Source organism: Camelus ferus, chromosome 33, assembly GCF_009834535.1.
Source record: "Camelus ferus isolate YT-003-E chromosome 33, BCGSAC_Cfer_1.0, whole genome shotgun sequence".
Classification (NCBI taxonomy): Eukaryota; Metazoa; Chordata; class Mammalia; order Artiodactyla; family Camelidae; genus Camelus; species Camelus ferus.
The window spans coordinates 17,192,903-17,208,672 of NC_045728.1; the positions used below are offsets into that span (position 1 = coordinate 17,192,903).

Below are 15,770 nucleotides of genomic sequence, written 5' to 3' on the forward strand. Positions count from 1 at the left end.
CAGTGCCAGTGTAAGATGGAGAAACGGAGGAGTTGGACATAATGAGTTGATTCTGAGCAGAGCTTCCTTATGGCTGGATTTAAAACTCTTTGTTAAACCTTAATCGTAAATCTTCTTGTCATGTTGTCTCGGTGTTTTTATTTTAAGTTTTCTCTAAAGTAATTTACTATTGGTATTTTGACTGGTTGGATTTACAGCTAAATCCCCAGCCACAGATGAATATGTTTTAATTAGGACAAAAGACTTACAGGACTAAAAATGTTGACTATGAGATGGTCACTGAATTAAATAATTAGTTATCATTTATTATCTACCCGTATAATGTTTAAGTTTTAATGCTTTACCTGTCTACCTTCCTTGCATTGCTTGGGGGACTCAATAGCAGTTTTTATACTAAGAAATAAAAACCTTTGGCTACTCATCTTGAAGCACAAAACAGAAAATTATCCATGTGAAAAAGGTTGAATTGCAGACATTAAGTCTGTGATCTGAACAGCCTTTGATTGTGAGTTTGCATTAAAAACTTTGAATTCATGTGATGGCTGTATCTCTAATTAGTATTCAGATCTATTCTGGAACTTCAGTTTCAGATAACTGCTTATCTCTTTGAAGTGTTCCAATCAGGGCCTCCAAAGTGAATTTCGTATATGCCACGTGGCATGTATTTTATGTACTCTCATTCCAGATCACCAAATATTTTGCAAATACACTCATCTCCTTTTGTGGGACTTGGTGAACAATTTTAGATAACTTAGTCAGCCTGATACATGAGGATATATACAAATTTTACATTTCTAGAAAGAAGTTCAGTCAATATCTTTAAATACGTGGTCTAATCTCTTTTAATCACCGTGAAAATTTCAGCATCTTTTTCTTCTGTGTCAAATACTGGCCCATTGTGTTACATATCCACTCCAAGTTATAATATACATTTATATGATTTATACATGAATGTTAGAGGTCTTTTCCATCAATTCTCTTACAGCTTTGTTGGTGTTATATTGACATATTTAACAACTTTGAAAAACGCGGACTGAAATGAGGCCACCCGTTTTCTTGCTAGATCTAAAAACAAAACAGAAAAAGAAACATATAGTTATTTCTGTAAAAAGACAGTCCACCGAATGAGGAAAATAGTTGCAGAATAAAGAATTCCTACACACCAATTTAAAAAGGCACTCCAATGACAAACTGGCAAAAGGAATGCATAGGCACTTCTCGAGAGAGGGTATTCAAACACTGGATATAAATATATGGAAGACGCTCAGCTGCACTGGCCCTCAGGGAAATGCAAAGTAAAACCACACACCCAGAAGAATGGGTAAAATAAGAAAGATGGGAAATGCTAGTTCTGAGAAGGATGGAGAGCAATCAGAACTCTGGTCCACTGCTGGTGGCAGCATGTCACTATATGATCACTTTGAAACTCTGGTTGATAACAGATATTAATATTGAGCGTGTCCATACCGTTAGAGCCAGAAGTTCTAGTCCTAAGTAAAAACCTGGCCAGGTATAGTCATCAAAAGGTGCACAGGACTATTCGTAATAACCCCCACCTGGAAAATACCCACATGTGCATCAGTTTAGAAAGAATGGATACATTGGGATAGATCTGCACAGTGGAATCCTTTACAACAAGGAGAATCAACAAACCACAGCCACCTGCAACAGTATGGATGAATCTCACAAACATGAGCAATAAATTAATTCATAGCTTATGACTCTATTTATATAAAATTCATGAATAAGCAAAAACAATTTACAATGTTTGGAGTCAGGATAGTGACCACTCTCAGGGTATATGGGTGCCCAGACAAAGGAGACCTGGGGTGCTTCTGGGAAGCTGACCATGTTCTGTTTCTTTATCTGGATGCTTGTTTGGGAGTGTTTACTTTGGATAGTTCATGGGGTGCACATTTGTGATGTGTAGTTTTAAACATTGTATTATATTTGAATAAAGTTTTAAGAGTAGTTTTCACCCCAGACACTGGTGATAACTTTAAGGTGGACTGGGACCCGGGGCTGGAGTCGCTGCTCAGTTACGTCGCTAGATTGCTGGGTTCTGATCTTGATCTCAGTGTGTTTGGGTCAGTGCTCTGCATGAGAAAAATGAAGATGTTCGGGGGTTTCCTCTTGTCTAGTTACACATTACAACATATTAGTGGTGGTCATTTGGAACCAAAATATTTGTTGGTTTTTAAAGATACAGCAACATTTTAAATGCTTAAGATTAAAAACAACCTTATGAAACAGCAGTGGGTATTATTATGGTACTGGGGGAGGAACCCTGAATGAGAAGACAGTGGACCTGAGTTCTAGTTACTGCCTGGCTTCTTCCGGCTGGGTGAACCGGGGCAGGTCTAAGTCTCAGTCCTGTTCTCTAGGATTAATTCCTGACGTGCCTGAAGGCAGGGGGATTAACTCTGACATCTAAGATCTACCATCTGTTGGTAAAGGTTTTAAATAAGTGACTGATGATGTAACCTGTTCATGCCACCATCAATTTCCAATCCTTTGTTCTGCTGATGTGTTCAACTATAAGAATGGCCAAAAAACACACAACAAAGAGTTCCACTGTATACAACAAAGTACGGTCTCAGTGCTGTGGCTCATATGGGCATCTCACCTTATCTTCACCCCCAAGCTGATCTCTTGGTTTTTCTGCATCGAGGATGTTTTTCAGGAAATGTTCCATATTGGTGAAGAGGAGGCGGTCTTTATTTTTCTTAATATACTGTAGACAATGTGGAGGATAAATGATAATATAATTAATACCTTTGCTGTCATTTCTTTTACATATTCTTGGATCTTCTTAGCCAGTACCTGAAAGCACTATGTACAATTCTGCTTTTAAAATAAAATAAGACCTCTTTCTAGATGGTGGTTGGCAAAGTACTAACGTCCCAGCTCCACAACTCTCTCTGTCTCGGGGAAGTTGTTTTTAACACTTGTAAGCCTCAGTTTTCTCATCTGTAAGTTAGGACTAAAGGCAGCATCTACCTTATCAGGGTATGAGGAAGATGAAATGAGATAATGCGTGTAAAACTCTCAGCAGAAGATACTGACTGGTATATATAAAATAGACAAACAAGTTTATACCGCATAGCGCAGGGAAATATATTCAAGATCTTGTAGTAGCTCACAGTGAAAAAATATGAGAATGAATATATGTATGTTCACATATGAAGAACTGTGCTTACACCCGAAATTGATGCAACAGTGTAAACTGACTACAGCTCAATTAAAAAAACTTAAAAAAAACTTGTATGTCTAAAAATGTTTCTTCTGTGTAGCACAGGGAACTATGTTCAATATCTTATAATCTTTAATAAAAAATATGAAAATGAATATGTGTATGTATATGCATGACTGGGACATTGTGCTGTACACCAGAAATGAACACATCGTAACTGACTGTACTTCATTAAAAAAAAAAATTCTTACATGTCTAAGTTAAAAAAAAAACCTCTCAGCAGAACACCTGACACATGGCAAGTGGCAGGTACTCAGTGTTTGTGATTATCTGCCCTCTAGCTAGGTCTCATAGACCGAAATGTTTCAGTACATAGCATCCAGGACCATGTAAATCCATCCATCAGCACAGTAAATACACTGAAAGCCTGCTCTGAGCCTGGCACATGGGCTACGACAGGAAAAGCACAGCAAACAGCTCTGCCCTCGCGGGGCTTATATTCCAGCAGGGGAAGAAAAGTAATATGTCAAAGTAAGTAAACGATGTAGAAGGTTAGGACATGATACAGGGTAAAGAAAAGCAGAGAAGAGTAAGGAAAAGTGGGCAAAGAGGGTTGCAGATGAAGATGGGCCAGTCAGGGGAGTCACTGAGAAGATGACACTGAATGAAGACATGAAGGAGGCAAGGGAGTCAGGCACAGATCCAGGTTTCTCAGCCTCAGCACTACGGACGTTTTGGGATGGGTACCTCTTTGTTGTGGGGCTGTCCTTTGCCTTGTAGGATGTTTAGCAGCATCCCTGGCCTCTGCCTGCCAGTTAACACTAACATTCCCCTCCTCTGAGTCGGACAATCAAAAATATTTCCGGACATTACCATATGTCCTGTCGGGGATAAGGTTGCTCCTGGTTGGGAGCTACTGCCTTAGAGGAGGGAGTGTTGCAGGCAGAGGGAATCCTTAAGACGGGAGTGTCCCTGGTAAGTCTGAAGAACAGCAAGGAGGAAAGTGTGGTTGGAGTTGAGTGAATGAGGGGGAAAGTAGCAGGTGAGGGAGTGAGATGCAAGAGGGACTCGGCTTCCTTGGCTTTTACTCACGTGAAATGGGGACCACATGGGGGTTTTGAGCAGCCCCAGTTTTCATTTTAAAAGGATGACTCAGACTGTGTGAGACTAGACTGAAGAGAGGCAAGCTCTGACTCAGGGTGATCAGTAAGTCTGGTAGCAGTCCTGGCAAGTGATGCCTTGCACCAGGCAGGCCGCAGCATAGGTGATGAGAAGTGGGCAGGCGATGGATATACTTGAAGGCAGAGTTTGTGAAGGAAGAGTTTCTGAAGAATTTCTTGATGGATTGGTTGTGGGGTGAACGTAACAGAGAGAGAGGTTTTAAGGAAGGCTCTGGCCTGAAAAATCAGAAGAATACAGTGGCCATCAACTGAGATGGGGAAGGTTCCAGTGGAGCAGGTTTGGAAAGAACTGGTTTGGGGCATGTTATTAGACTTACCAGTGAGGGTGGCTAGTAAGTTGGATATGAGCTGAGTTAGAGAGTTGCGTTGGGGCTGGAGATAAAAATTTGAGAGTTGCTGACATATAGGTGGGATTTAAAGCTAGAAGACTGGATGAGAACCCCAAGGGGAATGACTAGAGGACAGACGGAATCCTGTTCCTTTAATGTAAAGAAGAGGAGGGTCAGCAGAGGAGGCTGAGAGGGAACAATCAGAGAGGTTGGAGGAAAACCAGAGGAAGCCAGTGTCCTGGGAACCAAGTAAAGAAGATGGATCAGGAGGAGGAAGGGACCACGTGTGTCAAATGCTGCTGTCAGGTGAGGACAGAGAACTGACCCTTCTCTGAGTTTCGCAGGAGCTAGAGTGTAATGGTTCTGTGATCTGGGTGACCAATGTCGCCATCACCATCAACAGCCACAAAGTAAATCTCTGACTCAGTAACTGATGGAGATTTGATTTCAGAGAGATGTACACAGAACATTTACTTAGGAGTCAGGACATCCAGAATCTAGCCTCAGATCTACCACTACAAATAGCCATACGGTTTGGGTCAAGTTGCTTAATCTCTCCTTAAATACAAAATGTAACTAAAAACGTTTATGCTTCCTATTTTGCAGGATTGCTGGGTGGATCAAATGAGACTATATATATGTGTATATATATATCTACTATATAAAATATGCCTTGAAATTTATGAAGCTTTATATACATAATGAAAAAAGATATGTTCTTGTTTATAACTCAAGAATGAATTGACCTTTAATGGGAGATGGTCTTTTTAAGAAGACCATCTTCTTCTCTTGTGGTTTGAGAAGCAGACTGAGCGTCAAGCCAGTGCACCACCTAGGGAGGCCAGAAATATCTGACTGGGTCACACCCTGAGGCATTTACTCCGTGAGGGGTTGATTTTAATCGAGACCGCGTGCTGCGCAAGTTGAAGCCAGTTACCTCTTCTGATGACTCTGGCTCCAGGAGAGACTGGTGCTTCCCTTCAATGAGTTTAGAGAGAAGATCCCTTCCTGTTTCGGAGGTGGGCTGCTCGTCCAGCAGAATAGCACTTAGGCTTTGGTCAAGCTGACTGTCCCGGGAAGCTGCTGACATTTGCAGTGTGATGGAGAATGCTTCCCTGAAATAAGCCTTCAACCCCTGGTCAAGGAAAAGGTCAGGGGGCAGATCACTTCGGCTTCCAGGCAATTGCTATTTAAGTTTTACAATAATAGTTGAAAGCAAAGTGGGGTTTGCGATTTGTCGTCTTTACTTGCTCTCATCACAGGTTACCACTGTCATTTGTGATTCTGGTGAAGTTTACATGTTGACAGTGAAATTCCCACAGAGAGCTGTGACGCTGTTCTCACAGGAAGATCATGTCTCTCCAGCATTCTTAGAGTGGTGCATGCACTTGGTCATACGCTGCCACAGGAAATTTGATTGGGAAACTCTTCTTGGCCAGGCAGGAGGAACCAAAGGCCACCAGTGGGATTGAAGTAGATTTGAAATGTTACCAAGCTTATGGCATTTACTCTCCTGGGGACTGGGCTGTGAGTCACAGAGATGGAGAATCAAAAAGCCCCGTGCGTGTTATAAATACCTTGTAAAAGGACCTCAGGAAGGCGGGGTTGGAGTCCTGGTGGAGGTCCTGGGCAGCAATGTGGGCCAGGCAGTGGATCAACAGCAGAACAAAGCCTCCCACCGATGCCAAACATTCTCTCCCAACAAACAGTGTGTTTTCAGCACTCTGAGTGGAGAAAATACCCAAACCCAGAGATGTCACCCTCAGGGAACATTTTTACTGCCTCTTTCTTTTTCTAGTTTTATATGATGTAAAACAACTTTTGGAATCATAACATCAGAGACTCCCTGGGCCTAATGGAAATTTACTGAAGGCAAGATTCAGATGTCAAGGGAAAAAGGACCGTTTTAGCTCAACTCTCTGAATAAATCATTTTCTCCACTGTCTCCCAATTTTTTTTTTTTGCTACCCTTAGCTTACAGAAAATAAACAATCGGAAATTCAGAGAAAAATCATTCATGTATCTATTTAAAAAAATGTTGAGGGGGAGGAAGTAATTAGGTTTATTTATTTATTTATTTATTTATTAAATGGAGGCCCTACCACTGAGCTATACCCTCCCTCTGTCATGTTTCTGGTTTGTTTTTTTTTTTTAAATCAATGTCATCCAATTACTATTTCCTTACACAGCAGTCCTCAAACTTTAGTGTGAGTAACAATCACATGAGGGCGATTCCACTTCGGGGGCCCACCCCAGAATTTCTGGTTTCCTGGGCTTTAAGTGGGGCTTGGCATTTCCATTTTCACCAGATTCCCAGATGGTTGGTTCATGGGGTCCAGGGACCGCAGTTTGAGAAGCATTGCCTTATAGGGCTTTCAGGCTTTCCTTGCCATTCGTGACTTTATTGTAATCAAGTTCTCAGATCTCCTGTCTTGTCTAGTTGATTTGAAATAACTCCTAGTTCATCCTCTTAAGAGACAATAGGTTGGTACAGAAAAGCCTTGGATGGTTTGGAATCAGACAGTCTCTGGAACCAGATCAGTTTCTGGAACCAGCTGTGGGTGGCAGCACAGACTGGTGGTTAAAAAATGAGTTTGGTGTCAAATGTACCTGGGCTTGAGTTTCAACTCTTGCTACACTGTGATCTTGGGCAAGTCACTGGGCCCCCCTGGGCCTCAATTTCCTAATTCATAAAATGGAAATGACAAGACACGCATCCCTTGGGGTTGGGCTCCTGAAAGTTACAAGTGAGATAATACATGAGACACACGGCCAAGTGCCTGGCACGCAGCACTCAGTGAATCTGGTCTGTTTTCCCATCAGTAAAATGGGATTAAATTCTTGCCAATTTCATAGATTGCCTTGAGGATCAAGTGAAGTAATGCCTGAAGAATACGACATATGAGTCATTTTTGGTCTTATTAAATCGCCTAACAACCTAGTAGTCAAGTATAAACCATTTCCTCATCCTCTAACATTGGTTAGCAGTTCTGCCTCTCACAATAGTGTTTACCAATGCAGTGTCTGAGTCTTTAAGGTCCATATCTACCCAGGCACTGCCAGTCTACATATCTGAGGAACTTCCAGGGCAGGAACAAGTTAGATCCCTCTCTGTAGAAAGGTGCTGACTGTGCAGGAGTTCCTGAAGCTGGAACCATGACTCTTACAGGAAACACCAGCCTGGAACCAACTGGCTTTGGTAATGACAGAAATTCATTAATGGGCGCAGAGCCATTATGAGTCTCTGGGCACCAGCCCAGGACAGAGTCATTTCACTAATTAGAGAAAGCTCTTACATGGTGACATTTATTATGCCTTAGCTAAATGACTTATTACCTAGAGGAAATAAAATATGTGAGGACTTGAGAGAGAAAAACGTTTATGACATTTGTTCTTTTGGCTTCTCTCTTTATAAGACCCTAGAATTCTATAAACCCACATCTGGGGCTGGGAATTTGAAGGACCTGATAGAAGAAGGAACCCTGGAAGGCATTGTCTGAAGCTTCCATGGCAGGAAGACGGGAAGCAATCTGCAGGGTGATCTCTGGAGCCTGCAAAGAAACAAAAATGAAAACAAAACCAAAACCCATCCTTTTGCTAAAAAAATTCTCATGCAGCTCAGTTACATAGCACCAACCAAAGTAATGGGAAGTAAATGCTTTGGAACATCAATTTAAATTGAGCAGGATAAGTCGATTGTACTACATAGGAACAATGGAAAGAGTATTTAACTCGGTGTTTGAAATTCAGGAGAACTATAAGCATTGACTTACTGCTTTTCTAAACAGAGGTAAAGTGGCAGTCAGGCGCGAAGGCTCCCCGGCCATGATGCCTGGGTTCTAACCCGGCTCCACCCTTTTATTGTACGTTCTTGGGTAAGTTTCCTCAACCACCTTGTGTATTTCCCCTCCATTTTAAAATGAGGAAAAAACATGATAGTATCTTTGCCATAGGGTTTTTGTGAAGATTAAATGAGTTAATTAATGCAAATTAAAAGAGCATTTTCTGTCCTGCACAAAATGCTGGATTCATTACACTTACTGTCCTATCATCTGAGAGATCAGACCTTAGGTTGTGAAGTGACTCCCATCAGTCCCCCTAAAGGAGAGACTTAGAAAATTCCCTGTTCCGGATGCTTCATGCTAAGGGCTATCCACCACCTCAAAGCCTCCTTCCTGGCCACCCTGACCTCCTTGGCTCCACGGGTGACCGCTCCACAGAGAGGGCAGACGCCAGACTCACGTGAAGCTGGGGGATGAGGAGGTGCAGGATGGAGAGGCCATGCTGGTAGACCACAAACTCCCTGGCAGAAAGGTCTGTGGATTGCACAGTTACCAGCTCTTCCTTCTGCATTATCTGAGGTTTTGGTAGATCCTGCAAAGAGCTTTTTGGGGCTACAGACATCAAGAGAAAACAGTGATGATTTCACTGGCTTTTCTGTATAGTGATGCTATACTAATAAAAATAACAAAATTCAGCTTAGGAAAAGGTGTATTTGTATCAATCTGTCCATCCTTCCCTCCCTCTATCCCTCCCTCCCCCATCCATCCCCTCATCCATCCCTCCCTCCCCCATCCATCCCCTCATCCCTCCATCCATCCATCCTCCTGTGCTATATATACGTTGTGCCTCAGGCTCTCCTGCCAATCTTCATGGAAAAGCATTTCAGCCCCAGTCATTAGAAATGGCTCAGGCCAGCCACATTCTCTTTCCAGCTTCGAGAGGTGTTTTTGGCAAAGTGATCTGGAGTTCCTTTCTGGGGCAAGATCCTCTTTCTCTCTGTTTCCTCTGTCTCCCTGTGTCTCAACCTTTTCCACTAATTCCTTGCAATATGTGGCTGGGGTAAAACCCCAAGGTTTAGATTCAGCGTTCAGTGGGGGGATACAGGGCTTTTAGGAATTCCCTTTAGGGAATTGGCCAAGTTATTATTACAGTGAGACTTTGATTTCTGTTTGTTATTCCTTATATGGAAAAATCCCTTGGAATCTTTTTTTTTTTTAAACTGAAGTATAGTTAGTTACAGTGTGTCAATTTCTGTTATACTGTATACTGTCCCAGTCATGCATATATAAATATATATATATATATATATATATATATATATATATATATACACATACACACATATATTCATTTTCATTAAAGGTTATTACAAGATATTGACTATAGTTCCCTGTGCTGTACAGAAGAAATTTGTTTTTTTAAATCTATTTTTATATATAGTGGTTAACATTTGTCAATCTCAAACTCCCCAGTTTACCCCTTCCCACCCCCTTTCCCCTGGTAACCATAAGATTGTTTGCTATGTCTGTGGGTCTGTTTCTGCTTTGTAGATGAGTTCATTAGTGTCCTCTGGGAGCCGATGGGGGTGGGGAGAAAGGGATGATTGGCAAGGAGGAATTCTGATGCTTCTAGTCCTGGGTGTTACGCCACTGAACCCACGTCAGTGTGCCATGATAATTCTAAACAGGGGCCACCAGGGGAAGGAGGTTACCTGGCTTGTGATGCACTTGTCCTTGAAGTTCAGCTCTATCCTTGTGGACTTGGGACCTGATGTCTACTTTCTTCAGGGTGGAGAAGAGTGGTGAGGTCCACATGATGTCAACTTTATCTGCATCTGAACAGAGGAGAAGAAAGTAATTGTTGGAGTAAGGGTGCAAGGACTGTGGCCAAAGCCCAAAAGAGGCAGACGTGGCATCAGGTGTGACAGGTAGCCTCTATGACAGTGTCCAGGGTCCCCCGTTGTGGATCTGTGCTCTGTGTGATCTCTTCCCCTTGAGTGTGGGTTGGATCTAGTAATTTGCTTCTAATGCACAGAATATGGCAGAAGTGGTGAGAGCAGGATACAAAAAGACTATGGTTTCCATTATTCTTTGCCCTCTCTCACTTGCTCTGAAGGAAGCTAGTCACCATTTTGTGAGCGGCACTGTGAAGTCCATGTGGCAAGGAATCGTTGTCTCTGGACAACAGCCAGCGAGGACTTGAGGTCTGCCAACAGCCATGAGAGTGAACTTGGATTCTGCAGTCAAACCTTGAGATGACCACATCCCTGGCCCGATGCCTTGATGTGGCCTGTATGAGACCCTGAGCTAGAGGCCCCCAGCTAAGCTGCACCCAGATTCTTGACCCACAGAAACCATGAGATAATAAATGTTTGTTGTATTAAGCAGTGAAATTTTGGGGTAGTTTGTTACACAGCAATGTACACGTACTACCTTGGGTTTCTTTATGTTCTTCCTGAAGAACCTATTGTGGCCACACTCTGATGGTGCTTGGAGCTCTAATTATATTAGAACTTATCAAAGCATGATCAGGATTGGCAGCAGGAGGGAAAGCAGGACCCGTGACCAGCCTTACCTGTTCCTGGCCCCTCATCCTCCAGTCCTAGCCTGCCGCCTTGCGCTCCCACCAGCGCTGTAGTGAGGCTCTTCAGAAAGGGAATCAACTGTGGGCAGGCAGCAGCCTGGGGCCTGGGAGAAGTGGTGGTTGTTCCATAGAATCTGTCTCCAGGGTAATTCTCCAAACACACGGGGGTTCCTGAAGCAACAATCTAGGATGCAATAGTCAGGACTTGGTTCTGTGCTTGGTTCCCACGTGTGCCCATTTATTTCTGAAGCATCCAACAAAAACTGGACATGCAGGTCTCCTCGGCCGAGTCCGGAGGTCAGTACCTGGGTGTGCAAGAGCTGGAGGCGGCTCAGCTCCCGTTGGTACTGCAGCTGCCCGAGGGCCCTGTCCAGGAAGCTCTGTCTCTCCCTCACTGCCTCCTGGAACTCAGTGGAGAGATGCTGAAGCACCTAGGACACGGGAAATGAAATGCCCCAAGTGAGCTGGAGAGTCTCTTTCGTCTGGTTCCCCTCCCTGCCCACCTGCTGCTCCTTGAGCCCACCCACCCCTGAATGCTGCATTGTCCTGAAGAGCTACGTCTGATGACATGGGCAAACGTGCTATCTCACATGGGTCCTCTTGTCAGCCTCTGAGCCTCACCTGCCTGGGGCGGTTCCAGATCTGTGGACTCTGATTTTTCCTCTGCTGGAGCCGCATCTCCTGCTCCTGGCCCCGCAGCCGGCCAGCTGCCTGCCTGAGCTTTTCGGCTGCCTGTCCCAAACTCTGCAGGACTTTCTGCATGCCCAGCGTCACCTGCGTCTCCCGTTCCCACTCTTCTCTGTCTGCTGCAAGGGGCAGAGAAAAGGGCCACGTGGCAGCGCCACCCCTGGGGGCAGGGAGGAGAAGGAAAGACGCAGTGGCTTATTGGAGGGGGCTGGGAGGACTGCCAGGTTGGAGCCAGGGCCCGGCTGGGGGCCTGGGAGATGGGCTTATGGAGAGGGCAGGAGGCAGCCCCGCTGGGCACCTGGGGGCGGCGGCACCACTCCCAGAGGTTTCTGCCCTGGGATCTGGGCCCCGGGCATGCTTTCCCACCTTGAGAGAGCAGGCCCCACTCCGGGCCGCTGTGTCTGCTCAGGGCTCTGGCTCGCCTCTGGGTCTCCCGCAGGCAGGAGGCCTCCAGTGCCGCGCAGGCCCCCTCAGCCGCCTTCAGCTGCGGGGATGGGAAGCCCAGAGCGGTGGGCCAGGGAGGGGAGGCGGGAGCTCTGGGCTGGACCAGTGCCGCCTACCCCTCCATCCTGCAGAGCCATGGAGGGACAACTGAAGCCCGGGCCTGGAGCTGGGGCATCCTGGCATCTGCCCTGAGATGGACTCCATGCCTGTGGCTGGGAACAGACAAGGGCTCCCCACTTCCAAGAGAACCCTGTGAGGACTGGGCAGGCGGGCGGGTGGGGCCGGGAGGTGGGGCCTCACCTGCTGCCCTGGGTCTTTCCCTGGAGCGGAGAGCAGCGCCCGGCTCAGGGCCGCCAGGTGCTCCGCCAGCCGCGCCTCCTCGTGTTCCTGGCGGCGCCAGTGCTGCTCCCGGGCTCTCAGCTCCTTCTCCAGGGTGTCTAGCTACAACATCCAGATTGTTTAGGCCTCTGACACTTTCTCCTCACAGCCTGGGTCTGGCTGAAGGTCCCTAAAGCCTCTCAAGACATAGGTCTCCCCACCCCTGGGCATCCATGACTAAGCCTAGTGAGGCAGGTGACTTGGCGGTAAATGGAAAAAGAATCACCACACACCACACACCTCCCTGCCTCTTTTGAACACCTGGACTCTCCAGGGTCACCTGTCCCCGCCCACCTTTCTCCTGGGAAGCCAGGGGGGATGGGCGTGTGGCAGCGGGAAGGTGTTCCCAGACCCTCAGATACCCATCTGTGAAACCGTGAATGGGGGCTAGAATTTAAATTTCGTAGCTTCTAATGAGAATCTTTTATAACGTATCCATCCTGGTTTCTGAAACTGTAACTAGGCTGAGAATGTATGGGAGGGCCCTAAATCATTTTCATTTTCCTGGAGAACCTGCCAAAGGCTGAATTACTGCAATATCCTCCTGACAGGGCTTCCGGCTCTAGTGTGGCCCTGCCCCATCCATCCTCTGCACAGCTGCCAGAGGGAACTTTCTAGAATGCTGATTATAGATACACACACAAGCTTAACAATGTCTGGAAGGAGGTGTGCCAGCCCGTTAATAGTGGCTGCATCTGTGGGAGACACTGGAGGAGAGGAGAGTGTCCAGATAGGGGAGCAAAACGGGGTTGGGGGATGTTGACGGCAGATGGAGTGAAGGCGAGGAGGGGGCTCCAGCAACTTTAATTGGATACTTTAAAAAAAGAAGTAGGATTTTGAGTAACTTATTTTCTTTTTGTATTGTTCCAAATTTTCCAAACGTGAAAGCCTTGCAAATATCCCTGTCTGATCATATCACGTGTCTACTTAGAATCCTTCGATGGCTCCCCACGGCTTTCATGATAAGTCACATTTCCTGGCATCAGTCAAGCACACAAGACTGTTCCTGATTTGTTTCCGCCCTTCCTCATTGGCCCCATCTGCTGTCTTTGCCCCTGTGCCTCCCTCATTCTCCTGGAACATTCGTGATCTCACACGTGCTACCTCTGCACGTGCTGGCCCTGCTTCAGGTTTCAGTCCAAGCTCATCCTCTTTGGGGAAGCCTCCCTTGAGCTCTCGCCCTGTGATTTAGATGCCCTTCCTCCGTGCTCCCTTCAAACCCCTGTAAGCCACGATCATGGCTGAAACCTACGGCCGGCCAGTTTCCTGAGGAGAGGAGCCCTGTCTAGCTGTCTTTGCATCCCAACACCTAACGCAGTGTCTGGAACATAGAAGGATCTTGATACACAGTTGCTGAGTGAATGAAGAAATGAGCAAACCCCTCCTACGTACCAGACCAGGGTCCCTCACTTCCCGAGGTAAGGCCTCCAGCACCTGGACAACGGGCACCACCACCCCGGCAGAGGGATCCGTTTGAGCACCAATGACAGGCCCAGCTTCCCCCGTCAATGGGTCTATGGCTTGAGCCCCAATTGCAATTGGGACCAGACCTGCGGGATGCCAAGCCCACCATCGGCGTTAGTAACCAAAAATGGGGAAAGAAGGAAGGAGTGGTCCTGGGAAGAAGGAAGCACTGCTGGGAGGGAGCTGACGGAGCTCTTCGAACCCCACTCACCCTTCTTTATTTTGGGTCTCAGCAGCCCCAGTGGTAGCAGCAGAATGACCCCATTCCTTGGCTCACCAGTGAATGGACTGGGGGCACCCCTCCCGAGCTTTACAGGGGCTTCAGTCACATTCCTGACTCTCCCCCACCCCTCAGGCTTTCAGAGGCCCCAAGGTCCCTCCTACCTTTGCCATCAGCATCTTCCATTGAACCTGCCAGGGGAGCGGCGGCACCAGAATTCCTGTCACTCTCCATGCCCAGGACAGGAACCAGGAGCCCTGAGCCCTCGGGGTCTGGGATCTCCATCCCATACAGGACCGGGACCCTCAGGGCCGTCCCAGGATAGCACATCATCCCTAGCACCAGGGGAGAGGGGCACAGAGAGGAGGAGATGCGGGCCAAGGGCCACACCAGGCCCATAGGGCTACACCCCTGACCAGAGAGGCGTCCCTGCCAGGATGGCGTTGTTTCCTCTGGGGCCCAGCTTAGCACTTTGAATTCAGTGGGGAAGAAGTGCAGGGCAGTAAAACTTCTGGGAAACGGAGAACAATTTCCAGGCTACACTGAAAAGGTGAAAGAGAAGGGGACAAATATTCTCGAGCACCTGCTGTGTACCAGAGTCTGAGCTCAGAACTCCACACAGATTATACTTTATCTGATCCTATAAGTAAATCAATCTCTGAAGTACGTACTATTTTCATCCTCACTTTAAAGATGCTGTAACAGAGGCAGAGTGAGCTTTAGAACCTTGCCTGAGGTCAAAGGGTTAACAAATGGTGGGGCAGGTCTTCAAACTCAAGTCAGTTCTGATCCCAAGCCGTGGTTCCTTTCTGACACACCACAGGCAGAAGCCTCTAGAAAGGGTGAGTGAGGCTCCAGGCAGGTGCCCCTCCTACTTCCTTTCCCTGCCCTTCCTTGTGTTAGTGCGGTGGGTGCGGTGGAGGAGTGGGGTGGGCTCCTTTCCTGAGATGGTTAATGGGATGCTGAAGGCTGTTGCAGGAATGAAAGTGACAAGGGGACGGAGAACTCGGGTGACTCAGGTTTTAGGCCTGGGTGTGCAGCTAATTAGCTACGAGACCCTGGTGGACGAGTCTCTTAACTCCCTCAGCTTTGGATTCTGCAGTTTCACATGGGTGTTATGTTACAGTGCTTGGGGATCCTATGAAATTACAGGAGAATCCACACTTCACACACATCGAGTGTGAGACCCGGTGGAATTGGCAAGAGATTAAAAGACAGAGATGAAAAGCCAAGCAATCATGAGCTCAGCGCGGGAAGTCATCAGATTCCTTCTCTCTTCCCTTGGTCACGTGTGTGCCTGGTGGGGCTGCAGCCCTGTCCCTGAGCCTACGGGCTGAGGAGGACCAAAGCACCAGGCCATTCTGGGGCTGGGACTTCAGGGCCGGGAGCCTCCAGTCCAGGTCAACACGTACCAATCCTGCCGCCGCTGACCACGATGCTCTCTGCTGCCTCCCGCTGCCTCTGCAGCCTCCAGGCCTGCTGCAGGATGTGGTGCAGGCTCAAGGCCA

At 46.7% G+C, this 15,770-nt stretch overlaps 1 protein-coding gene across 1 annotated transcript; it reads right to left on the reverse strand.

Moving 5' to 3' along the window:
- Positions 1-982: 982 nt before the first annotated feature.
- LOC116661129 lies at positions 983-11,790 on the reverse strand. The gene is made up of 10 exons (XM_032472445.1): positions 11,691-11,790; positions 11,375-11,500; positions 11,061-11,253; positions 10,198-10,320; positions 8,946-9,097; positions 8,168-8,254; positions 6,281-6,427; positions 5,641-5,838; positions 2,627-2,734; positions 983-1,065 (listed from the first exon to the last, which is right to left on the reverse strand). The coding sequence occupies exons 1-10, from the start codon at positions 11,745-11,747 to the stop codon at positions 1,060-1,062; spliced, it is 1,197 nt and encodes a 398-aa protein (XP_032328336.1). The 5' UTR covers positions 11,748-11,790; the 3' UTR covers positions 983-1,059.
- Positions 11,791-15,770: the final 3,980 nt, after the last annotated feature.

What these genes read in the sequence shown, in the direction of transcription:
- LOC116661129 (XM_032472445.1), bottom strand. Translation starts at nt 11,747, where the DNA reads ATGCGGCTCCAGCAGAGGAAAAATCAGAGTCCACAGATCTGGAACCGC. An exon ending in TCTGGAACCGCCCCAGGCAG is followed by an intron (nt 11,501 to 11,690) that starts GTGAGGCTCAGA and finishes CCCGTGTCCTAG; the next exon opens with GTGCTTCAGCATCTCTCCAC. An exon ending in TCCTGAGGTCCTTTTACAAG is followed by an intron (nt 5,839 to 6,280) that starts GTATTTATAACA and finishes TTCCTTGACCAG; the next exon opens with GGGTTGAAGGCTTATTTCAG.